Genomic DNA, 26,820 nt, shown 5'->3' with positions numbered 1-26,820 from the left:
AGCTTGTTGGAGGTCCCAGCACAAAATTATCAGTGAGGACAAATAAGGTTCCTTGAAAGGCCACTTCTCCAGCACGGATACCGTCTCCTGACATGGCATACAGATGGAAAGGAAAGGTTGAAATGATTCTAGGTCACTCTCTTGGCATGCCTGAGGCAAGAGTAGGGTGACAACCACACATACTGAGAGTTCCCTCTAAAAGTGTTGTATAATCGAGGTGTTTATGGAAAACAATGACTCTCCTGAGCTGACTAATTCATGTGTAGAGAAAGTTGGAAACCATAGCTGTGAAGAATTTTCTCCTTCATACCTTTCAAAGAACTTAAACTGCTGAAATGCCTTTTGTCTTCAAAACTAAGTTCATTCAAGGTCCTCAAAATTCCTGGGCATTCTTTTTAAAAAGGCTAACTCCACCCTTTTCCTTTCTTTTGAGAACAAAGCTTTTGCTGCAATTTATCTGACGTTGCAAAAACCCCGAAAACCCTAGATTAAAATTTCCACATTCTTGTTTCAGGGAAGGGTCGTAGAAAGATGTGATTACCCCACCCCCTCCCAAAAAAGTGGTAGTGATTTTCTGGCATTAAACAGAGATGGGAAAGAGGCAGAGGTGGAAGAGTATTATTTTGGAGCAAACATTATCACAAAGGTAACAGCTTAGTCAAAGACTTGGGTGACATCCAATGATGGCTTCTCACCTACACAATGAAAAACTACTTGTGCAATGGGGATTTCTGTTTCTCTTTTCTCCCAACTTTGGAGACACATGGGGGGCTGTGGGAGTCAGGAAATAAGGAAGCCCTGCTGCACAAGCAGATGGGACGTGGGTGGGGCTGTGGTCTAAACCACAGAGCCTAGGGCTCCCCGATCAAAAGGTTGGCAGTTCGAATCCCCGCAACGGGGTGAGCTCCCATTGCTCAGTCCCTGCTCCTGCCAACCTAGCAGCTTGAAAGCACGTCAAAGTACAAGTAGATAAATAGGTGCCGCTCTGGCAGGAAGCTAAACGGAGTTTCCGTGCGCTGCTCTGGTTCGCCAGAAGCGGCTTAGTCATGCTGGCCACATGACCCAGAAGCTGTACACCGGCTCCCTCGGCTAGTAAAGTGAGATGAGTGCCGCAACCCCAGAGTCGTCTGGACTTAACGGATGCACTGCTTCCTCTACAAGGCACAAGGCTACCACCTTGCTAAACAGGAACATAGGAAACTCTCTTATACAAAGACCACTGATTCATCTAGCTTGATTTTGTCTAAACTGACTGCCTCTCAAGCAGGGAGTCTATCCCAGCCCAACCTGGAGATGCCAGAGATTGAACATGGGAACTTCTGTATGCAAAGCACATTTTCTACCACAGGGTTACAACACTTCCTATTGATCTAGACCCAGATCTAAGCAGGTCTGGGTCAAGTTAGTACAAGAATGGATGGATGGATGGATGGATGGATGATTGCCTGGGAATCATATGTATGCTGGCTTAGGTTCCATTACAGCAGAAAGGAAGGATGTTAACGTAAGAAAAATTAATGAAATAAATTGTACAACATTCTTTGATTTCAGTGATTTTTCAACACCAGATGTGGAAGTAAGCCTCAAACATAGTTGAATATATGTTTAAGAGAACACAAAGATACCTTGTTAGTGCTTTTGAAAATGAAACATGTTCCATTGCCTGCATGCATTCTCATTAACAACAATGTGGGGAAGAAACTGAGTAGGAAAAAGTGGCCTTACATAATCACACAGACTTGAAACATTAGGACCAGGGACAATTAGTTTTGCCTTTTTCAACTAACCAATATTCAACCACCTCGAGCATTTGCTTGCTTGTGTTTGGCATCTGTTTTTTATTAACTCAATCACAATGCTAGGTAATTACAATTTTTAAAAAATGGAAAGCAAATTCAGTTTAGTCTCTGACCACCTTCAGCTCCTACCACCTCCATGTAGGAGACGGCCAAAGAAGTATGGCAGCCATTGTAGTGCAGGCTAGACGGTTGAGCTAACTAGAACCAGAGAGACTGGAGCTCAAACACCTGCTCAATCACAGAGTTCACTGGGTGATCTTATTTTTATTTATTTATTTAAATATTTTAAAACCACACCTTCGTATAAAATATCACAAGACAGTATATAACCTAAAAACACAATACTACAATATGTACAATAAGAATGTCAAACACATCAATAAAAACTTGTTGACAAAAAAAATATATCTCAGTATATTTTACTTAAAATATTGGACCTGTCTCTAACCTAACCTACCTCATAAGGTGGCTGTGAGTATAAAAGGAGAGAGTAAAGAACCATGCATGCTACTTTAAACTCCTTAGAGGAAAAGCAATAAAATAAATTATGGAAGCCCAAGTAGTGGAAAATTCATGCTCTGTAAGATTTTAAAAAAACGATTTGATGAATTTTTAAAATAAAGACAAAATACAAACAACATTGAACATACTGATACAAAAGGGAAGAAAGGGAAAACTAAAATGGTTAAGAAGGGAAGAAAATGGAAAATAATATCCTACATTCATTCATGTGATGCATCTTTCATAATCACAATCCAAGGCATCGAGAAATCAATTTATTTCTAATGGTTGTTAACTACCACAGGAGAGGTCAGAAAGCTTTCTCTATTGCTTATTTTGGTGCTTCCTAATGGACTTCAGAATACTACTTACAGTGAAATCCTATGTATATTTACTCTGAAATATTTCCCGTTGTTTTCAATCTTTTTACTCTTAGGAAAGTGTAGGCTAGATTGCAGAATAAATTTAGGACACTTCTGTGTTTTGATATGAAACCTTTGTGTTTTTATGGAAGGAGGTTGGTTTTGGGGGGGGTAGTTAAAGTGCATGGCCTGCGCAGTCTCTCAGCCACAGGATTTCCTGAGGTTTTGTTCTTTACCATACAGTCACATAATAGACTGTATGCAACTTCCTACTGCAAACCAAAAGGAGTTGACTAAGCTCAGAAATATTACATGACAAAAGGTTTGTATATCCTGATGACAGCATGAACAGTTCACACCTGGTACAAGCTCAATGGCACTTTTTAAAAGATTCAGTTTAACTCTTTTATAATGCCAATCCATCAGTAAACAGCAACTGCCTTCCAAATATTGCTATTCAACAAACTTTTACAGCATTGGAAAGGACTTTAATTTGTTTTGCGGTCTTAGCCATGTTACCACTGTATAGTATAATTTTAAGGAGATACTTGACATTGCTGATGTGTTTTAGAGATTTTGAGCGTTCAGGATAAGCTAACCTATTAACTTGCAAGCACTACAAAGTGTATTAGGCAACAAACCATAATAAATATTCAGAAGCAAAATTTAGGGCATGATCCACTCGGGTGACTCTTTTTGCTCTTTCCCCTATTCTGCATACATTGCAGCATTCTTTTCCTATGAACCCAGCCATCCCTTTCCTTTTCCAGGCACCAACCCATAAGTGTTTTTTTTACTCTAGAGCAGAAATAACTTTCAAGCCAGGGTCTGGGGACCAGAGGGATGACTGGATGTATCTATGGCAAGCACAAAGGAGTCTTGTTTAAGAGGAACAGGAAGCACAATGGAAACTAAATAAAAAATGGTAACAAGAAATAACAGGTCTACATAGCTTTAATAACTCAGGTAGATAGTGGCCCAAATCTAAACCGTTAAATGACATTACATATACAAAATAAATTAAACAGCACTGACTTGCATATTGGTGCAATAACATCAAAATTAATTATTTGTTACTTGGTGAAGTTCTTGTTACAGTCTGATGAAAATTACATTTCTCACTAGTACATGCATTCAGTTTTACCAATAGAAGTTGGTTAAATAAAGCCATTATATTATTAAAGTGTCTCTCCACTTGTCTGTGATGAAAACAGCAACAACTCGCCAACCTTAATTAAGATCAAACAAAGTAATTAAAATACTGCTGAGGCCCAGATCCCCAACTCTCAGGTGTTTAATTACTGAACCCCTCTTCCATTTATCTAACTTAAAATTCAACATAAACAAAATTAAAATTTGTTTTCTGAGAGACATGTATTACACCACAATAGTAAAAGAGAATGCAGTTGAGATGCTCAAACCTTCTTATTAAGAGGGAAATTGCTATGTACCTGGACTGGTGAAGGTATGTTACCTATGGAGGAAATATGTGCTTTTTAATAATAAAGCCTGAGGGACATTCCTTATAAATATCCAAAAGCTGCTCTGCACTTTCATGTGTCTCAAGTCAAGGGCTAACCCAGTTTTTCAGGGCTCTAGGAAAATTAAAATACACACAACACACACATTCACGGCATCATGCCATGCCATTATGCTGAGAAGCACAACAGCCCTCTGAGCAATAAAGAGTATACTGGGATATTTTCATTTTTAATTTCAGTAACTATGCTATTATACCATTGCAGTCCACATTAGTTAATCTGAACTAAATGCTAGCTCTGGATTCCTGAGTACAATCATTAACATAAATTAGAATCACTACGACCGTTCACTGAAAAAAGGAGAGGGATCCAGAAGAGCTGACAGCAACTCCCTCCGCAAAATATTTACATAGCTGAGGCAAGCACTCCTGGAATTCACCTTCCAACACCTTGCATGCAGTGCAACTCTTTGCAATATCCGCACTCAAGGACTGGCCAGTCATTCTGTTTGAATCTACACCTGCCTTGTCCAACAAAGTGACATTGGGAGATGCTGTTACGTGAGACAGGTAATATGGTGGTGTAAAGGAGGAAATTCAATTTGGAAGACTGGAGAACAGAAAGAAAAAAGGAGAAAAAGAGGGCAGAATTATCTTACAAAGAAAAATAAGTGAGAAGGCAGAGAAACAGAAAAGAAGGGAAGGGTATAGGTGTGAAAGAGAGAGGGGATTATGGGGACATTCAAAATACATGGCATGGTAGGAACAGTTCATGTAACCTGACTGAACTGTACATATTACTGGAAGTCACTTAAAAGTGAATTAATTAATGATGATTTATTGTCATCTTATGCTAACATAAAAGTTGCCCTGCAGGATGCACTGAAGGACCATCTAATCCATCATTCAGCCTCTGACAGATGGTACTGGGAGGCTCACAAGCTGCACATGATGGCGATCCCCAATTATTTTTCAGCAGATTAATCTTGCGGCAAACTTATGCATATACAACTTATACAACTTAAAAACAAAATTAAAATACAAGATTAAAATATTACAACATTAAAATAAAATGTAGCCTCAACGCAGGAGGAGAAGGAAAGAAAAAAATGGAAGTCAGTAGGTCCAGAGCCTGTGAGGAGGGAGCGGCATCGGCATGGACGTTGAAGTCTCCCAAAACCAGTAGGTTTGGGAACTCCAAGGCCCAGCCCGCCACCACCTCCAGCAGGTCTGACAGGGTGGCTGCCGGTGTGCTGGGTGGTCGGTACACCAGCCAGACAGCCAAGCTCTCCTTAGTGCCCCACACAAGACCAACACATTCAATGCCGGAGATCGCCGGTTATGGCAGAGCTCTGAAAGAGCAATCCTCCCGGATTAACAATGCTACTCCTCCCCCCCGACCCACAGTCCGCGATTGATGGAGGACAGAGAAACCTGGGGGTGTTATCTCATGTAGGGAGACTACTTCGCCTTCCTGTACCCAGGTGTCCGTCACGCAAGCCAGGTCAATCCCCTGCGAGACAAAAAAGTCACGCATGGTGGCGGTTTTGTTGCCTATGGACCTGGCATTGCACAGGACCAATGATGGAGGTGGGTAATCCTTGCTCTCCCTACCCTCATCCCTTGGGATGGGGTGTAGATTGGAAGGGGTTCGAGGATCACTGCATCTCGAAACCCTTCGCCGATAGAGATATTTAGCCCCACCACCATCCTCCCTAGTCCTTCAATAGTGGAAATCCCAGACCCCATACTAGCCTCCCCAATAGAGGGGTAACATCCCCTCAATAACAAGTCATCCTTGGGCCAGGACTCCTGGGTCAAAATGGTATGGGGAAGAGGTGAAGGTTTGATGGGGTAAGTATCCCTAGAAGATAAAACCCAACCAACCACACTCCAAGTGGGGAGGACAATCCCATGGTGTTTCATTAACTGTCAATCCCCCTCTCCCTCCTGGGTTGGTTGGAGGATTGTTGGTTCTATCTGTGGCTGTGGGAGTATTAATGAGGTATGTGCTATTAAATGTGGATCACTGGCCAACAAAGAGCCAGCTTGGGAAGATCTGTCCATCCTGTCTCGCCAGGAGTACAGTAGAGAAGGTTGATCATTCTGATAGGTTTTTGGAACATTAGGCAAAGGTCCAGATGTAGATTTGGTGCTGGATATCTCCAGATTGTCAGCAACATAGAGTTCTTTAGGTGTTGTTGCCATAGAAATGTCAGAGGTGCCAAATTCCTCATCTAATTCGGTGTCGTTTGAAAAAGGAACAGGGAGTTGCACTGATGTCTTTCTACGGGATATAGAGCTGTTGGACATCTTTAAATATTGTGCTCTAGGTTCTACTGGCCTTATATTTTGGGTAGAAATCTCAGTCTTTATTCTCATTATATACACAGTGTTCCTGATACAGAAATAAAAGTAGCCACAGAATTGTAATCTTAGATGTTAATCTGAACTATTCTTTCACTAGTCAAATGTATTTTCCAAACTGGAGGGGAGTGAAAATGAAACACATTTCCTATGATGATCTAAAGCGTTTAGACAGATAATGAAATTCTCCAGAAACTGCTATTTGAAAAAGCATTTTCTATAAACTCTTCCTAAGCACACAAAAATCACAAAAGTATATCTGTGTTAGCTTCTACAAGAATATTAATATCATTCCAATTAGGACCAAACAGAACAGCATGCTTAGTCAAATGCATTGCAGGGGATAGAGGAAAAAGCACAGCTGTTCAAAGTCTGTTAAGAATTTAGCAGAGCCAAATGCAAGCCAAACTGGGTAAAAATACTTGGATTTCTGAACAACTGCCCTGTGGCATTTTCTGTCTGAAATGTTAAAATCCAGATTTCTGGGTGTGTTAAGAACTATTTTAGGCAATTGCCCAGCAGCTACAGAGTCCATTCATGAAACAGGCACTGTTATATATAAATATGGAAGCAGTATACACCACTCTTACAGTCTAAGATGAAGTAGCCCTTCAGTTGAAGTAAAAACCCATTAATTACTGTCAAATGTATATACATAATCAAATAGATGATAAAAAGTATCCAACAGCTTCATCCATTTCTCACTATAGTTAAAAGTTACAAATAAATATGAGTGGGAAGCTACAGCATGAGAACACTCCAGAAACATGTACATAACAGTCCATCTCTCCCCATATGAACTGACCCGGACCCTGCAATCATAATCTGAAGCCCTTCTTTGTTTGCTCCATCCGTGAGAGTTCTGAAGGATGGCAAAAGACAAGAACGGGACTTTCCTGCAGTGGCTCATTTGTGGAATGCTCTCCCCATGGAGGCTTGCCTGATGCCTTCATTACATATCTTTAGGCACAAGGCAAAGTGCCCTCTTCTCCCAGGCCTTTGGTTAACTGAACAATTGATGGCTTTTTAATTGGGGGGGGGGGGGAATTGTTTTTGTTTGTTACTATGTGATGTTTTTGTGTTTTTATATTGAAAACTGCCTCATGATCCTTGTATGAAGGGCAGTACTGTACAGAAATTTAATAAATATTAATAATAATAATCCAAGTCATGCCACTAGAAGCCAGTTTTTTCTTCAAAGAAGAAATGCCTTTGGTTATAACAATTATAATGAATGAATCACCATTCATTCATTCAGGTTATGCATCATTTCCATTGTCGAAGAACAAACTCTAAGATATACCTAAATTTGGAATGAAACACTTGAAAACTTTCAAAAATCATTTGCCGTATTTTTCGCCCCATAGGACGCACTTTTTCTCCTCCAAAAATGAAGGGGAAATGTGTGTGCGTCCTATGGGGCGAATACAGGCTTTTGCTGAAGCCTGGAGAGCGAGTGGGGTCGGTGCGCACCGACCCCTCTCGCTGTCCAGGCTTTGCGCAGATCTCCGCAAGCCGTGGGAGCCCGCACTGGGCTCTCGCGGCTTGCGGAGAGTTGCCTGCATGCCGAAGCCTGGGCGCATATTTCCGCAAGGCGCGGGAGCGCAGCGCTGGGCTCGGGCTTCCCCCACCCCAGCCCTGCGCCTGGGGGGGAAATAAAATTTTTCCCCTTTATTTCCCCCCCCCAAAAAAACTAGGTGCGCCTTATGGGACGGTGCGTCCTATAGGGTGAAAAATACAGTACTTTTAGATATCCTAAATATGAAAAGATAAGAAAAGAGGGAGGGAAAGAGGCTAGCGTTTTAAAGCCGTAACATTAATTTTTGTTGGTGTACCAGGAAATGAGGCTCAGTAAACATGAATGCCAAAAGAGGTTATGTGAACCAGCAATCGCATGGCTTCTCAAGTGGCATGAGATTTTATCAGCAATACACCTGAAAGAGTCAATAATGGGTGTTTCTGAGCAAACGCTCCCAGATTCAGCATTGTGCTTAGTCATATATCCTACACTGGAAAAAAATATTCATTAATATGAACCTTACAATAGGCGCTCACAGATTTCCTGTTAAGCTTATTCTATTCAGCAGCATTTGTAGAACTGTTAAAAGCTAGGCTCCCAGATAAAGTAACGTATCTCTTCCTTCACAGAATGTACTTTTCAATCTTAATTATTTTTTCCTCCTTCCCCTCTCCCCTCCCCCAATTTTAGTACTTCTTTCTCCACTGGTATAGGCAGAATAGTCCAATGGTGAAGAGAGTGTTACATATTACATGTTACATATTAGCTCAAGGAAGTCCAACAGTCACACATTTTACAGAATCATGGGATTAAAATGGTTATTCTGTACGGTATCAGCCTTGCTTTTTTGCAGAAAAGAAAAAATATTTTAAAAATTGGAGAGTGGGAAGGGCGTAACTAGCTGTCATCTTAAAAATATTTGGTATACAGTATATCACAGATCCACCAAAGTAGGTAAGTGACTTCATTTGATAACGAATCAACCAAGTGATAAAGCAACTGCAAGACTATGCAACAGTATATGTACCAAAAGATCAGGAAAAGTAGGCAGTGGTGTAACTTTTGCCCTCAAACTCCCTACTTATGGCACTGAAGGATTCTATGTAGATTCTAGGTGTTTCTTCTACCTTGTAACAGCACCAATACATTTTAGTTTAGCAGGGCAAAACACATCTCTCCACCTCCACCCCAAGTCCTAACTTCCATGGTTGTCAGGGAAAGTAACATTATTCGAAAAGTACATTGTTTTGTTATGAGTTTAATTAATAAACTTAAAAACGAACTCATGGCTCTTGCAGGCAAAATACTGGATTAATTCTTAAAGCTTCAAATATGCTTAAGCCCTATTTAGTTCATTAATCATGTCATGAGGCTTGCAACATAGCTTCTAAAATAGTTCAGATCTCTCTATTTTTATGTTTTTCTAACCAAAAGCATACCAAGTATCTCAGGATAGAATAGGAGGAATTCCTAAAATACTTGTAGATGCAGCATTAAATATTTCTCTCCTGTTCCCATTTATTAACGTAGCTGCAATCCTCTGAAATTAAAACAATCAAACTTCAGCTGTCAGGCCAAACTATACATATGTTAAACACACTTCTTTTTAAAGTGTCTTCAAAGCTGGCCACTTTTAGTTTGAAAGTTAAAAAAAAAAACTGCACAAGGACCTAATCAAGGACCCTGCACTTGTTTCAAGTCTCCTTGCCAGCCATTATTTACATCCAAATATGGTATAATATTGGTAAACAGCACCTCTGGGGGCAAAAAGTAGCCAGGGGAGCTTTTGGTCAGGAAGTGGAGGAAAGGAGCACAAACTGGATCAGGGCCCACACAGCTGCTTTTTCTTCAAAATAAGAGTGCCCAGATTAAGCACACATGTAATGTCATAGGTAGTGCAGCTCCTATCAAAGTGTCTCCTAAGAAGGGCATGTTGAACCCACCACCCTCCATCTTGAAGTCTGCAAGTCCAAGGCTTCCAAAGCCAGCAAGCAGATGTAAGCCCTGGGAGCTTTACAGCATCAGCTCCTAGGCTTAAGTTCAAGGTAAGGAATCCTGTGGGTGACCTGAGCACCCTGCATGCCCCAATCTGAGAGCAGTGCCCAGCAAGATGAGGCATAGCTTCTTTTTACCTGTCTGGGAATACTTTCTCTCAACTTTCCTCATCCTGGATACAATCTCTATCAAGGGATGAGACCCCCCGGAAGGTGAAATTCCCACCACCAGAGATGTAGGCGGCTCTGCCCTAAACTCAGGGTTGCTATAGGATAGTGGCTTTCCACCTGGCTGTTCCCATCACAATAGCTCCTCCAAAAGCTTCCTTTCCTCCCTGGGACTTTTGGCTTGGCCCTCTACACCTGTGAGCTAGAGATTGCCAGACTCCCCAACCTGCTGCTCCCATCCAACCTGCTCTTCCTGAGCCCTTTCCTCTTTGTCTTCTCCAGTCCTGCTCTTCATGCTCCCTTTCTGCTGCCTTCCTGGTTTCTTCAGGCCATTTAATGGTTTCCAGTGCCATGAGGCCACATCCCTATAGTGACCCTTGACAGCACCCACTCTTTACAAATCTAGAGATCACCTCAAATAGCTCAAATCATAGTTGGCTTGCAGTGAAGACAACATTTAGGTTGAATTTCTAAGCTCTTTTCAATTAAGAACTATGTATGTGAGAGTGTGTGTGAGTACAGTCTCAAGTACAGTGGTACCTTGGGTTACATATGCTTCAGGTTACAGACTCCGCTAACCCAGAAATAGTACCTCGGGTTAAGAACTTTGCTTCAGGATGAGAACAGAAATCGTGCTCTGGCGATATGGCAGGAAGCCCCATTAGCTAAAGTGGTGCTTCAGGTTAAGAACAGTTTCAGGTTAAGAATGGACCTCCGGAACGAATTAAGTACTTAACCCAAGGACTACTGTATATGCCTGCAGTTTCACAGTGGAACAGCAGGTGTGTCTTCTGGAGACCAAAGCAGAATTCCTACGTTAACAAATGGTCCTACATTTATCATAGGCTCTCCAAAGCAGTCACAATAAAACTAGTCAGTACTTAGCAAAGCATACAGAAGCAGATCCGAAATAGGAGATGTTGTAGACAAGGCCAAATAATACGGGGGGTGGGGGACATGTCAGGAAGTTAGTGCTGTAGCATTCCTAATTGTAGGTTTGCTCTGCGTGTTGTTCTCACTTAAAATTGTAACTTCAGCCTGACAGTCTGAGCCCACAAATGGGATACTCCCATGCTCTCCTCCCATCAATTACATTTCATGTTTAAATATTTAATGTCAAATATACAAAAGAAACAACAAAGTTGTATTAATTCAGTGACCAAAAGACAGTTTTATATATTGAAATGTGTGCATTAGACTACTATAAATGAACTCAGCCTCAGAGACAGGATTATAGTCAAGCACATGTATATTGCTTATCTCATCCTCCAGTTCCAACTCTGAAAAATATATATATGTAAATTTCTGTTATATATGCTGTGTATAATCCCTTTGCTTTCAATGAGAATTTTCTATTTAACTTTAATGTACTTTGAAGGTCTTCGCTTTGCTGTGCTTAAGTCAAAACATCAAAATGTAATTGCCAAATTATAGTAGTCAAACACTAGTAGCATATAATACAACCTCTGATAAATACAAGACTAGCATTAAATGTCAAATCTCTCTTTTAAAAAGATGAGTTGCTTGCTCTATTTTTTTAACATTTTCAGATTAGCTATCAACTGCATGGAATTGGAAGTTCAAGTACTTTTAATAGTAAGGTGGTCTCAAAAACATTCATTTCTGCATTTATTATGCAAAGCCTGGGAAAGAAGTAACATTCACCACCCCCAGCCACATGCATGTGAAGAAAACACTTCCACATATACATACTGGGGAAAGGACATCCCCCCCCAATAGCCCTTCGTGCTGCTCCAGGAACATCTTGGGTAGAAGCCTTTTGGAGGGGGGGATACATGTGACTACTGTATGAAAGGGGGTCCTTAAAAGTCTCCATGTGCAAGTAGAGATACTCAGGCTGATCAAGACTGCAGCCATAATATTTCCCACTAATAGGAAAAGGAAAAATTCAAAAATATAGATTCCCCCATATCATGGAATATTCCACCTTTGGTGGAATAGAACCATCAGCACTTTTCTAACACTGGAAGTATATCAATGACCAGATCAGTAATTCTGACTTATAAAATAACATAACTATAATACAGTAGAGTCAAAATATGAAGTTCTGTTTTTTCTCATTGGTATAAGACTGTAAATCATTAATAATGCTAATTATTGTAGTGGTTGTCTATGCACATATTTCCAACAGGAGTAGCTGAGTTTTAACAGTGATTTCCATGCAAGTCACAGCTTGTCACCTGACTTATTCTTGCCACATTATTAAGTGCTTCTGATATATATTTATCTCATTTATTAATTTAAGATAAAGAGCCAGAAGAATCCATGGCATGCTGAACATGTCAGCTCTGAAAACCTCTGCAGGCCGTGAAGACACTGGTACTTCAGCTTTGGTTTGATGCTATAAAACTGAGTTATTGCCATCTTAACACATAAGGCTGTACAAGTGAAAGAGTCTATGTTGTGCAACAATGGGCATACATTAAAAGTGGTGTCATAATGATGAGCTATTACAGACTAAGGTGTGAACCAAGATCCTTCAGATCTCACATATTCAATGAACTCAGAAGGTTGCCTCAGGCAAGCCACTCCCTTTCAACCTCAGTTCCCATTGGCAATATAGAGATAATACTACCAACTCATGTTATGTGGTTATCATAAGCATAGCTAAGATAAAGTACATTAAGCATTTTGAACATGCATTATAATCATTTAAATAATAGCTTAAATTACTCCCTATGATTTGCATGCGACTTACTAAGAAATTAAAATAGTATTGGGACTGCAGCCTTAAAAGTTTCCTACTTGTAGCTTTCATTCCAACCCTAGAAATAATGCTGATATCTTCCTTGAAGGAAAAAAATGTTTTAAAATTAACCAATATCACACTTTAGCATTTATTTCACTGCTGTATTACTTCTTCTAATCCTCTGCATCCTTGTCCTAAGTTACCTCTTCCAGGGTCACCAGCGACAACGGATGCTGTTATACAAAAGGAGGACAACATGCTTTGCATTCTCAAATCTTTCCAGCTGGCAGGCTCCAGTTGCTACAAGGAAAGGATCTCCTTATTCTGTCACTTAAGTGTAACTAGCGTTCAGTGGAGACTAAAATTGCTCATGTATACATGGAGTACACTGAAATAAACAATGTGGCTCAAGGCCAACACTGTTATGTATTTCCAGGATTTATAAAGATTGGTCCTCAAGGATTACAAAATAGTAAGTTATATATGAAAGAAGGTGTTCTGTAAGGATATTTTTACATCCAGAGTATTTTTAAATACTTTTTTAAAAAATAAAGACAGTGTGTGTTTCCATAAACAAAAGCATAGAAGAAGATTTAAAGATCTACGTATGTTAATCTAAAAACAGCCTATCCCTGCCATCTTTTTCCACTACTCCCACCACGATTAATATGTAAAAATCAGAAGCTCTACAATCTTTAGCTACCAAATTATGCTTATTACAACCCTAACATGAAATCTTTAAAACAGTAAACTGTACAAGAAATTTACAGTCAGATACAGTAAGGAATAAGTATGATAGTCCTGGCTTTAACTAAACACAAACATGCAACTATAAACCATTCTATAAATGTTTTACCATTCTTCTGCCACACATTTTCATTCTGACATGCATTTTAAAGAAAAGGCAAGTCATAAAGAATTTTAGAAGATCACTCAGAACTAAACTGATTTGGTAGCCATCATGAACCCTAAAAGCTGGAAAAACAATAACCACACAACAGTGTAAATAAAATGTGCAACTTATTAACAAAATGTGTTATCCTTTGCTATACTACCCTTTGCATATAGGGTACATGATAGCTTTTCCAGGAAAACATTCTTCCCACCTTCAGTTTTGGAAACTATTACAAAGCGGCTACAACAGAAGAAAAGATGGGTCTGCAGGGCCACTCCATTACCTCTGAGAGACCAGTTCCATTAGGCTCCTCCCTCCCTCAACTGTCAATTAGCAGCAGCCATTCCATCAGGCTGCAGCAGAAAGATGGGAAGAAGTGTTAATCCAGCTCTGCTGGGAGATCAGTTCCAGCAGGCTCTTTCTGACCCATTTCCATTTAAGATGGTCATCCTAATAACTTTGTAGCCAAGTTTGCTCCCATCCCTCCCCACCATCATTTCCGTTTGTGTTATGTCTTTTAGATTGTGAGTCTGTGGGCAGGGATGCCTTGTAATCTTATGCAAGCCAAAGGGAGCCACTTTCTCTTGAAAACAGCAAAAATGCTTTAAATACATAAAATAATCACCCTCCTGATTAAACACAGTAAGACTGAACAAAATCCAAATCAAGCCCATGTGAATGACTTCAAAATGATGTTTCCTACTGAACTGCTACAAATATGTGATCTGCTGCAGCCTTCACAAACACTATTCACACCCATCAATGTAACTGTAAATTAAGGTGAAAGCAATGAAAATTCAGATGCTCAGCATGTTTCCGCAAATAATTTTTGTCCCTGAGAAATTAATATAAAAAAGCGGAAGACAAGTCATGAGAGCAAAAGCTGTAGCCCTTATTCCCTACATTACATTTCCTGTTTCCCATAATCCCTACAGGAACTGCACTATCCTACAATTTACCTTCAAATACTCTGTTAATATATGTACTTGCTTGTCTGCTCTCTCTCTCTCTCTGTAAATTATATAACCATACACTTCAAACAAACCGAGTATCTGAAATGAAATGAATATTTTCCTTCTGTAGTTGTAAAGTTATATGTGAGAATAAAGTAAATTTAAAGACTACAGAGGCACATGTACAGAAGTATTAAAATCTTCATGATAGTATTTATCTTTTGACAGTGTAAGTTCCTAATGAGAGTACTAATTTACAAATCTGAAGTTACTTCGAGAATCATGAAACAACATTCATTTGTCAAAGAGCTCTCACTGAGAGACTGAAAGATGTACATTCAATGTGATGGAGACTTACTGTCATATTCACACCGCTAAGTTTATCCTGCTTCACACAGATATTAATCTATTGATTTAAACCTGTTTGGTACAACTTTAGAAAAACATTTTACATAAGAGAAACTGCCAAACTTCATTTATACAACCAGGTTAACAATTTCAATCTAGTTTTCTTTTTAAAGGCATCTAGTCAGGGATATGACCTAATATCAAGCTGCAACTGTTCTAAACTGTGCCAGAAACAATACAGAAATGTCTAGTATTCTAATTATTTCAATGATGCTTACTACCAAGTAAGTGGGTATAAAACTGCAGTGTTAAGTAACACTTAGGCTACAATCCTTTACGCACAGAGATCAATGAGACTTACCATACAATAAACTGTTCAAGTTTGGACTGTTAGTGCCTAAGCTGCCTTAACTATCTGTACACCAAAAATGCAGAAAAAAAGAACAACCTGCTATGCTTATTTTGATTGCAGGGCATACAATGGCTTTCTTTCAGGGGTTTTATTATGAAGATCCCGGTTATTTGATATAACTAGCTTAAACCAAACCGGTTTAAAAAATTTCTAAAAACGTTTCAGTCCTCTTGTACTATTTTGGTCAAACATTTTTTAAAATACATGTTTATCTATAGTATGACTTTGACATTTGAAGGTCATACAATAACTGTTCTCATGTGACTTCATCTCTTGTGCTCTAACTACTGTATATTTAGAAGGAAATAAATAACCAGCCTTGTCATGATGCCAGCATTGTTCAGTCACCAATTATCATTTGACTTTCATTAAAAATCCTGAAGTATTACAATACTGTGTTTAGAATGAGAACATGCACATTTGCCTGCCTACCAACTTTACATTTTTCCAGTGTGTTTTACAGAGGTCAACAGTAGCTGAGGATACATCTAACCCTTTTGTACTCCCACTTCCCCATTTTTTTGCAGATATTGCAAATATTTCAGGCAAGCAACATACAATTTCACTATCTTTTAGCTAAGCAAACTTATACATATATATAATAAGTCATATGGTGTTCCACTGTCACTCATTCTACAGATGTAAACTTCAAATGCAGAGCCTTAAAAGGCCCATCATCAAGACCAGTACTCCCTAGGAGATGTGCACCTGAGACTCCTGATGTAAAATTATGGTTATTCACCAGTTTTGTATTGTAAAATACAAACAAAAATGACTTAGTAGCTATAAACTCTAGCTATAAACACATGCAATCTTAAAATAAATCATACCAGAATACTAAAAGTGGACAGGAATATCATGTTTGATCAAACTTACCCCATTCTAGATACTCCAGAATATTCTTCTCTCTCCTCAGGGGTGAATTATTACATTCATCATAAAGGCAGATGAGTATATCCAGCAGCGTTTCCACACTAAAGCACTGCCCATTTGTCTGAGTTGGTCCATCCAAAATAAACTGTTCCAACTGTCTCAAGCGTACCTCTCCAGACATGATTGCTTCAGTTCTTAATGGGCCTCTCCTCAATTATTATTACTGGTTATTTTCGAAAACTCTAACACATCAGAATGTTTTAGTTTCTAAAAAGTGTTTTGAAAAGTCAGTGCTTCTTCAGGGATGGTGCTGAAGGTACAATGCATCTCAAGAATTCCCACTTTGAGTACTCTGTCTTGGTCAGCTGTTTCCACACACACATACACACACACACAATATATACAGGATATTGGAGAAAAATAATTACCCTAAAATCTCTTTTAATACATTTAAAAAGAGAAAATATATATTTTATACATTTAAATAATAATATTAAAAAGAAACCCAACCCAAGACTGAATCCACTCTTCCCTCATATAGATGCGATTTTATTTTTTCTTTCTTTTTTTTTGAAAGGTCTCCTCCTTCATTCAAAATTCAGATCATGCAACGTAATCCCGAAACGAATCCTTACTGCATCATTAAAGTGTAAAACCCCCATCCAATTTGGACCGGCGATTCACTTTTCGAGGAAAAAGCAGCAGAGGGAAAGATCGCTGGAGATGGGGAGAGGGGAGGCCCCCGGCGAAAAACAAAATGCACAGGCTTGGGAAGGTCTAGCGCTGGAGAATACCCGCTGCTGCTGCCGCCTCCGCCGCCACCACCTCCTCCTCCACCACCACGGCTTCCACCTCCACCACCTCCACCTCCACCACCCTTTGGAAAATGCATCAGTGGCAATTCTTCAGAGAGCGGGGGGTGGGGAGAAGAGGAGGAGCAGCAGCAGAAGGGCAGGAAAAGTCCCCGGGAAAGGAGCCTTCTTCTTCTTCTTCCCCTCAGGGTCGGGCTCCCTCTTCTCTCTCCCGTCGCACCAGCTCCTCTCTCCGGCTACCCGACCAAGAAAGGTGAAGTCTTCATTTCCTCAGGCCGCCGCTCCTTCTTCCCGCGGGTGCATTGGAGGGGCGAATATTCGCCCTCCCTGGAAATGCCGGCCAAGGGGAGGCTGAGCGAATAATCCCTAGCAAATCCTTTCCATGTCGCCGCTGCTTGTTTTTGTCTTGCGGGTGGCGGAGGAGGAGGAGGAACAGGGTGACTAAGGGGGGCTCCTTCACACACAGCCGGCTTCCCCCCCCTCCACCCTGCCGCTGTTTTCCCAATCCGGGTGCCGCGTTTAAGGCATCTTCTCAGGGCGACGCGGCGCTGGTGCTGCAGCTTCCCGGCCTCCTTCTCCTCACAACTGCCCGCCCGCCGCCGCCGGTTTCCTTTTCCTCCTCTCGGCCTCCGCTTCTCCCCCGCCCCGCGGCTGCTCCTGACGCCCTCACGCACAAACTGCCGCCGCCGCCGCTACTGAAGTCTCGGGATCCAACATGGCGGCCTCTTCCCCTCACCCCCCCCCCCTTCTCTCTCGCTCCCCAGCAACTGAGCCAGCAGCGGAGAGGACAAGCCGCGGCTGTTGGGAACGAGAGAGAGCGAGGGGATAGAAGGGAGGGAGAGAGGGAGAGACGAGCTGGCTGCGGAATGGCCGAGCCTGGGAGGGATGCTGCTGCTGCTGCTGCTGCTGCTGCTGCTGCTGCTGCTGCCGCCGCCGCCGCTTCTCTCGCAGCACGGAATGCAGGGATACAGGCGGACTGAGGGGAGGGGACGGCAAGCGCGGAAACGCCCTGCGGGCTGCTGCAGGACCAGGTTGCTAAGCAGAGCTGGGAGATTGCCTTGCTGCCTCTTGGTCACCTCGCGAAACTGGCCCCCTGCTTTTTCTTGTCTCATGGATCCCTCAAAGGAGGGATCCCCCCCATCTGCCTTTCTATCCCCCCCCTCTCTCTCACACACACACATATACAAACACAGCCCCTTAGGGCTATGAACCCCCATTCCTAGTTTGCATTGTATGCTCCCACCTCTTAAAAAGGGCACCCTCCCGGGTTAGGGGCTCTCTCTGTCCCAGAGTATTTAATAGCCCCCTTTTTATTACTTAAAAACGAACAGGAAAATCTTAGTTTATTTTTTTAGGAAAAGGCACTTGGGTGAGGAGAGCACTCATTATTTCAGAACTACAGCTACTGACTTTTTTTTAACTAATCAGTTGAAAAGGAGAATTAAAAAAACTAGGATGGCCTTGATCCCCCTACATTAAAGGTGTAATTATACCCATTTCCCCAGGAGAAAGTCCCATTGAATTCAGTGGGACTTTCTGAGTAGACATATTTAGCATTGTGCTGTTAATGTTTTCACATGGTGTCATCCACCCAACTTATTTTCCTTATTCCCTTATTTTCAAAGTGCCCGCAGAGGATCACTACTCAAAATGCAGGGTTGCCAAAGTAACTGCCCCATCACACTGATTTGGCACTTCCATCACACACACTGAAGCTTTTGTTGTAGGTCCTTCCAGCACTTTCCATTTTTAGGTAGTCCTCTTTCTATTGTATGTGTATTTTCTCCCCTACTTGCCCACATTCACCCTTACATTTCTTTCTAGATCCTGCTATCTCTTCCTCCCCTGTGTCTGCTGCATATGCATGGACGTGGGCGGGGGGGGGGGGAGATGAAGCCCCCCCCCCGTTTGAGTTAATAAATAAAAATACTTAACTAGCTGACCAATCACATCACAGACAGCTCGGTTCTGCCCCCCAATACAAATCCAGCCCCCTCCAACATAAATCCTGGCTACTCCCATGTGCATAGGCACACAGTCTGCAAACACAGTAGTATGGTGGGGACATCATTTTTTAATATACAGGGAGACAAAGGTGTCTTAACAAAGGCCAACATTTCTAAACAACTTGAACTTTTACAATTACTCTAATTTCACAACTTCTTGCTGAAACACATTTTTCCGTATTTTCTCATCCAGGGCAATAGACTGTCTTTAAAGCCAAAGCTGCAGTTTGGGGAAAAAGCAGGGTTCGTAATAGAAATTGTCTGCAACTTAAATATAAAAAGGGCTAATGGATTTCCATTATGCTAGCATGTCATGCCAAGGTACACAAAGGTATAAATAAAATCAACACATATTAAGCCCATAAAACTTAGTGTTTTATTCCAGATGTCTTGCATGATAGTATCACCCCATCGTAAAGCATCATCCCATTTCAAAAGTTCCATGAAAATAATGAACTAACAAATCTAAGTTGTGGGAGATAACATTGGCATGGAAGATTATTTCTACACCCAGTGGAGTTTTGCTTTCCTGCAAAGTTTAATTTTTTTAATGTTATAAAGATTTCTGTTGCTATGAAACAACAAAATGAAACCTTTAAAATGTTTTGGAGGATTTATGAAAAGATAGTACAAAAGAGGAATGATGTATTTTAAAAATGAGGAATGGTAAGTTGATATTATTAGCACAATTGGAGACATGTCTACACAGAACCAAGTTCCATTGAGCTCAATGTGATTTACTCCCAGAGGGTTTCTGCTTAATCCTTGGAAGGCAAGTATGGGTTTAAAAATATTTTTCCCCTGAGTCAAGCTTTGCATATTTGTGCAGGGAAAGAAAGAAATGGTTGATGCTCTAAATTTATCTAATGGTATGCATTAATTAAGCACTGGTGCTCTGTTTAAGCCCTAATCTTCAAACAGATTCATTTCAGTAGACATTGTCAGTGACAATCATATAATTTAGCCCCTATTTTGCAAATCCCACATCTCCCATTAACATTTACTTGAAAGTCCAAAGAACATGGTCCCACTAATTTATTTTTATTTTTGTCGTCGTTGCAGCTTATTGTTTTACATGAGCTGGATCACAACTGATTTTATTATAAGACTCAGCATCCAGTCATATAAACAGCAATAGTCAGAATCTCTTGACTATACTTACTACTTCTAAACACCATTTCCCAGCTTCCCCACTTCATAAGCATGAGATCTCACTCTGTTTAGAATGCAACAGTGTAATCTAAAGCAGGGCTGTTCTCAACTCTAGTTAAAGTAATTGTAGTTGATTAACCATGTGCGTTTTACATCACAATCCTAACTATGTCTACTGAGAAGTCCTACGGAATTACCTGCGCTCCCCAGGTTTCGGGCTGCAGGCTGCTGTCCGCAAGAACTCCCGCGGGCTCCCAAGGCTTGCGGATAGCTTCCTGAAGCCTGGAGAGCGAGAGGGGTCAGTGCGCACCGACCCCTCTCGCTCTCCAGGCTTCAGCGAAAGCCTGTATTCGCCCCATAGGACACACACACATTTCCCTTTCATTTTTGGAGAGGAAAAAGTGCGTCCTGTAGGGTGAAAAATACGGTAAATTGTCTCACTCCCAGGTAAGTAGGGTTACGATTGCAGCCTTTAGTCAATAACTATTGACTGTGCCACTGACAGCAGAGGTTAGCAAAGCAGCAGGGCTGCCACTTCATCCACTGCCCTGCCAGCCAGGCATTCCAGCTGGTAAAGAAACTATGGGATAACCAGCCTCATACAACCAACTTGCTTAAGTCTACCTGAGAAGTTCAACTCTTACAAGCTATTCTTGAGTTCCTATACCAATTAATTAGGAACTTACACCACTTTGGAACTAAACTAAGTTTTACTGCATGTGCAACTTTTTCTGAATGCTGTATGGAAAAGCACATGAACCTGACCTTTGGGGAGTTTGTATGTAAACTATTTTTAACTTACCAAATGTGTAGCCTTTTTCTGTGCTAGAAGAAGAGGGGAACTTTGCAATAAACTTAGAAGGGCATATTTTAAAAGTCTAACAGCCTATATTTCCATGCTTTGCATTGCCGCATATTTTGGGATTACACATTTATTTTATATCCTGGGTAAAGATTAGTGATTTTGGCCCCCTTTGAACAATGGCTTTGGACAAGTCATTATCACCTAGCCTCAGTTCCTTGGTGCATAAAAATGGAATAAACATCTATTTCACAGGTTTATTGCATGGTTGAAAAGACTAAAAATCAGAAAGCAATGTGCAAAAAACCCTATATAAATTGCAACCAAGGGAGTCAGCTCCTAGAGGCTGAAGTATTGGGGGGGGCTGGGGTTTTTTTTAGGGGGCCAGGCCCCCTCAATGTTCAAAGGGTCCTGCACATGACATTCTGACTTTGTGCAACGTCATGTACATTGATCCCTCGATCCTCCAGAGAAGGTGGCACCTCTGCTAACAACAAACTGCAAAAGAACACAGTAATGTTTGCTGGTTTGTCTGTCATGATTAACTGTTACTGAATAAGGAAAGGAAAATGGTAACAATGTATTTGTTGGGACAAACCAAGATTAGAGCTTTTTATGTAGAGCTCTTTTAAGTCTGAAGTTTTACTCTGAAGTCACATCAATCAACTGCTTTGCCAACAATGCAAATATCCTCTATACGACACAGAAGATAAAAGGTGCGTCGCGTGACTTAAAATATCTGTTAAGAATAGCGCGTTTATGTATGTAGATAGCTATCTCAGCTGTGCAGCTGTAGTTAAGTATCTGTCAGTCTATCCATTACATTTGTATATCATATGATATATGTAAATGAATATGTGCTTGTATCATAGCTATTTATGGACATATGCACAGATAGTATGGCAATGAATGCATAGATAGGCATGATATAAGCACATATTAATGCAGAGAATTTAAATATAGTTAAAAGTGCTGCGCTGAAAAATACATGCCATCTGTTTTCAATCAAAGCATCCTATTTTAGATGAACAGTGGGATCCTGAGTTTGGCTTCTTGGATTCCATCCCTGTTTCCGCAAGGGAGATACTGTGCCATGTGTGTGCCTTCCATGCCCCATGCAACTTTTTTTTCACTATTTGCACAGAATTATAGAAAAGCTAAGAGGAGCACTGAGCGTAGAGGCTGTCTGGCAAATGATAATATGGAAATTGATTTTGAACGTTCCATATTTCCATTTTAATACAAGCAGAGAAAACTTGCATGCTGGTAGACTGTAGTCAACAGAAGCAAGATAAATCTCTTGTGTTGTGTTGGAGTTTGGACTTTCCCCAGAGATGACAGGAAAGGGAGCATGAGTGACACACATGCCACCCCCAACATATTTCTGTTTGAAGGGGGGAAGATACGTGTGTTCTTTTCCCACATTGGGGGAAGAGTCATCTTTTGCTTTCAAATCTGACTCGTAAGTGTGAAGATGGGAAAAGAGACTGAATCCAAAGACATTTGAAGCGGCACTAATTTTGTTTGACGATTTGGTGTCACTAAACCCACCAAATTGACAAAGGTCATCAGATGTAGACCAAGTGTTAACACTTAGTGATATTTATTCACAGTAATGATAAATACTGGACCCAAGTAGAAATGAATTCCTTCAGAATCTCTGCTTACTCCCAAAGGAAGAGAATTTCTAACATGGATAACACAGAAACCCAAAGATATCACTGTAGATCAGGATTAAAATGGAATCAAATTTTGGAACACAGATAAGTAACTTAAGTTACATTACAATGGCTACTCTTAAACAAAACAACAGACAGTGGAGAATTCTGCCTCCACACCTAGAACAATTCCACCACTTGTCCATTCTCTGTCCTATTCTCTAAGTTTTGGGAGAAAGTGTTTGACTGTATAAATATGACTATATGAGAAAACTTTAAAAATTCAGAGGAAAATATTCTTCTGAATTATATACTATTAAATGGAAGTTGACAACTGAACAATGAAAATGGACTCTAGCTATGAACTCTGCAGCCAAGAGACTGGTACTGATGAACTGGAAGAACAAAAATAATGGCCCTCTTTAATCAATGGATTGAAGACATGACAGCACTCACAACGTATGAACAGAATGCTTATAGACGCAGACTTTGTTTGGGTAAATATATTGATATTTGGAATCTGTTTATACAGAATATAGTCGGTTATTAATAATAATATATGTATAAACAGTGCTTTTTTCTAACAAATGTTTAGGGGTGCTCTCATTTTCCTACTCATATTGAAATATTGCTCCTCAATGAGGCCAAACTTAGATTCACAAAATGTTTAGGGGTATGCATACTCCTGCATCTCCCCAGAAAAAGCACCTTGTATAAGCATATACAGTCAAACTTTGGTTCTTGAACTGCTCCATTTTTGAACATTTCAGTTCCTGACCGCTGAAAACCCGGAAGTAACTGTTCCAGTTTTCGAATGTTGCTCGGAACTCGGAACATCCAACAGGCTTCCACTTGAGTGCAAGAAGCTCCTGCAAACCTATCGGAAGCCGCATCTCAGTTGTTGAATGTTTCGGAAGTTGAACAGTCTTCTGGAACGGATTACGTTCGACAACCAAGGTTTGACTGTATAAGAACCATATATGTATTAACTTATATTGCACTTTTTCTATTTTTATTTTTCTTTCTTTTATTTTGTACAACTGAAAAAGAAAAAATAAATAAATAAGAATATATTAATCAACTGCATTTTTTTTAAAGCACACCAGTATCCGATTGCACTAGTCTTCTTATTCATTTCCTGAACCTTTTAAACATAACACCAAAATTTAGCAGGATGTAGGCACAAGCGTATGTGCTGAGGAGAACTCAGTGGGACTTTGAGGAAACACGTATAGGATCAGGATGCATGGTAACCAAAACAGCAATTCTGCACACAGAAGACAAGACATGAACGCATCTTGACAACTGGGGTTGGGGATGCAGAGTCCTGCAATATGCAGCCAGGTAGAGGAGCAAGTCAAAGTGCAAGTAGATAAATAGGTACTGCTCCGGCGGGAAGGTACACGGCGTTTCTGTGCACTGCTCTGGTTTGCCAGAAGCGGCTTAGTCATGCTGGCCACATGACCCAGAAGCTGTACACCGGCTCCCTTGGTCAATAAAGCGAGATGAGCGCCACAACCCCAGAGTCGGCCACAACTGAACCTAATGGTCAGGGGTCCCTTTACCTTTACCTAGAGGAGCAAGTACTGTCTCTAGGGCCACCTCCATTTTCCCTAGTCTAGAATCTAATACCAAGCAGTCATACAGAAAAGTGCCTTTAGAAAGCACCTGCGTGAGAACCCTTAGGGAATAAGGGAGGGGAAGCACAGAGGCAAGGAGAAATGGCTTTCTTGCACTGTTTCCTTTCAGCCATGGCTGTTTAATTCACTGTTTACCAACTGTAAAACTTCATATAGGATAGGCTAGTGGCTCTCAGACTTTTCAAGGCCAGAGAATCCTCTCTACATCTACTTGCATGCTGAAGAATCCCTGTGCACTGCAAAGAATTCTAGGGCATTTTCTAGAAAGCATAGACTGCTTATGAAGATGATTTGCCAGGGCTTTTCTGCCTCATCATTGCTTCCTTGCAAACTGGGAGTGTGCCTTAGAACACACCCAGCGCTGCCCCAGAGCGGTGCATTGCACAAGAAGATCAGGAGTGGTGACTGAGCAGGGAGGTTTTTCTGCTTTTACGGATTTTCTCTCTGAGAAACACCTGGTGAATCTTAGAGTTCCCTAGAACAGTTTGGTTACCTTTGGGATAGGCCATTGTTTTCCATTCATGTTAGTAGGAGTGTTTAATGTAGATATTATATACTAAATTTATATCCCATCCTTCCCCTTAAAGGAGACCAGGATAGCAAACATCAGGTGATAAAACAATAAAAACTTATTATTATTATTTTAATCTGTACAGATGCAGACTGGAAAAGATTTCAACTTAAAAGGCTTCAGCTTAGGAGGCACTGAAAAGACAGCAAAGGTGATGCCTGTCTAACATGCAAAAAGAGGGAATTCCAAAGGGTAGGAGCCAGAGCACTGATTCATCCATTGTATACACCAGACCTCCTCACCCACAGGTTACCAATTCAGTATATAATGGGTAGGCCAATTGTTCAGGTATGCTGGTCCCAGGCTACACCCAAACCCAGCACCTTGAACTTAGCCTAGCAGCTAATTGGCAGCCAGTACAATGCTTCCAACAGCGGCTCACCTAAGACACCTTGTTGCTTGACATGAAGGTAAATATAGTGTCCTCTCTATTCTACATACAGAAGCCAGCCAAATGGCAGCTGATCCTTACTGTAACGCTGATGACTGGCAGCCTCTTCCGCTGTTCTTGTGGGCAGCAGCCTAGGTAAGGGGTCACAGGCCAGGCCATGTGGCATACATTGCTCTGTCTTCCACTACCTTGCTGCTGCTCCCCACCCACCAGCACTGGCTGCCTGAGGCAGCCACTTCACTCTGCCTATTGGTAGGGCCGGCCCTGAGCCTAGCTAATCCAGAGGCTTCATACCACATGCGAGACACAGAGGCTGATGTTGCATACTTCGTATACACGTTTGTGCCTGAAGATAGTGGTGAGGTTTGAGAACCACTTTGTTCAAGGTAGCTCCCCAGGCTAGGTCCCATCCTCACGCCGCAAGTTTTTTGGTTCAAATACCGAGCACCCTGGCAACATCAGACAGAAAGAGCAGTTTGCTGTTATTATAAATCAATGTATGATTAAATGTCTGCATATTCCAAACCACAGTCTTCCTAACATCCTCATTGTTCCAAGTTTGATGAGGATCCAGATGCCAAGGAAATTTTCCAAAAAACAAAATGAAAAAGGTGGAGCGGGGAGTGAGATTTGGCTCTGCTTATTGAAACCTGCAAGGAATCTAATACAGTTCCTCAACGTTTTCTTTGAGGACATTTTCCATCCCTCTGCTTAATGGATCATATTTACTTTTTCCATTTTGTTCATAGCTGCTGCTATGACTATTTTCATAGTCAAGATTAGATGCAGGAGTTCTGTTTTCTCCCTTACCCTCCAACTAATCTCATAATCCTCGCCCAAGTTGTCGACAGAAGCCAAGATGTAACATGTAATTTGAATACTAATTCCTGCTCTTTCTTTGCACTTTTCCTTGTGCATTTATTAGATTAGCTAAAAAATCCTGATGGCTGTTTTTAGCAACACTGGGAAACGGGGAGCCGTGAGAGTACCACGGGCTGGCTTAGACAACGGAAAATGAAACCTTTTATCTCCACGTGTGGGTTTGAGTCTGGTCTAGGTCAGTAATAAGTCAGAAGCTACCACAATCCGACATCTGGGTGGTGATACATGTGGAAAGAGCCTGTCACAAAGAAAACTCCAGCCAAATGACAGACTGCCATTAAGCTGACGTCTTTGCTATAATTCATTTAAATAATCGAAGGCAGCCATTCCTAAGCAGGATGCCAAGAGAGTACTGCTAGTGTGCTTTGAGGAATAAGTTAAGTGAAATGAGGAAAAGTGCCTGGGATTCCAGAGTGCAAGCCCTCAAAAGAGGCTCCCCATTGCCTCTCTCTCAGCTTTGGCCTTGTTTCCTGAAGCTGCAGGTATGTAATTTTGTTGTGAGTTTTGGGCAGGTGTGAAAGGAGC

General features: G+C 41.0%; 1 protein-coding gene across 5 annotated transcripts in view; it reads right to left on the bottom strand.

Annotated features, from left to right (window-relative positions):
- The window catches only part of CDC42BPA (CDC42 binding protein kinase alpha), a 168,479-nt gene extending 150,380 nt beyond the window's left edge, over positions 1-18,099 (bottom strand). For 3 of the 5 annotated variants that reach the window (XM_081000085.1, XM_081000086.1, XM_081000087.1), the window contains exon 1: positions 16,385-18,097. In XM_081000085.1, the coding sequence (XP_080856211.1) occupies positions 16,385-16,562 (178 nt within the window). In that variant the 5' untranslated portion in view covers positions 16,563-18,097. Of the gene's footprint in view, positions 1-16,384 lie in introns of all 5 variants that reach the window. The other 2 variants (XM_081000088.1, XM_081000089.1) reach the window with 2 other exon arrangements.
- Positions 18,100-26,820: the final 8,721 nt, after the last annotated feature.

The sequence above is a fragment of the Podarcis pityusensis genome (genome assembly GCF_964106645.2).
Source record: "Podarcis pityusensis genome assembly, chromosome: 3".
Lineage (NCBI taxonomy): Eukaryota > Metazoa > Chordata > Lepidosauria > Squamata > Lacertidae > Podarcis > Podarcis pityusensis.
Note: the sequence above shows the minus strand (reverse complement) of the source record. Positions and strands in the feature narration are given on the sequence as shown.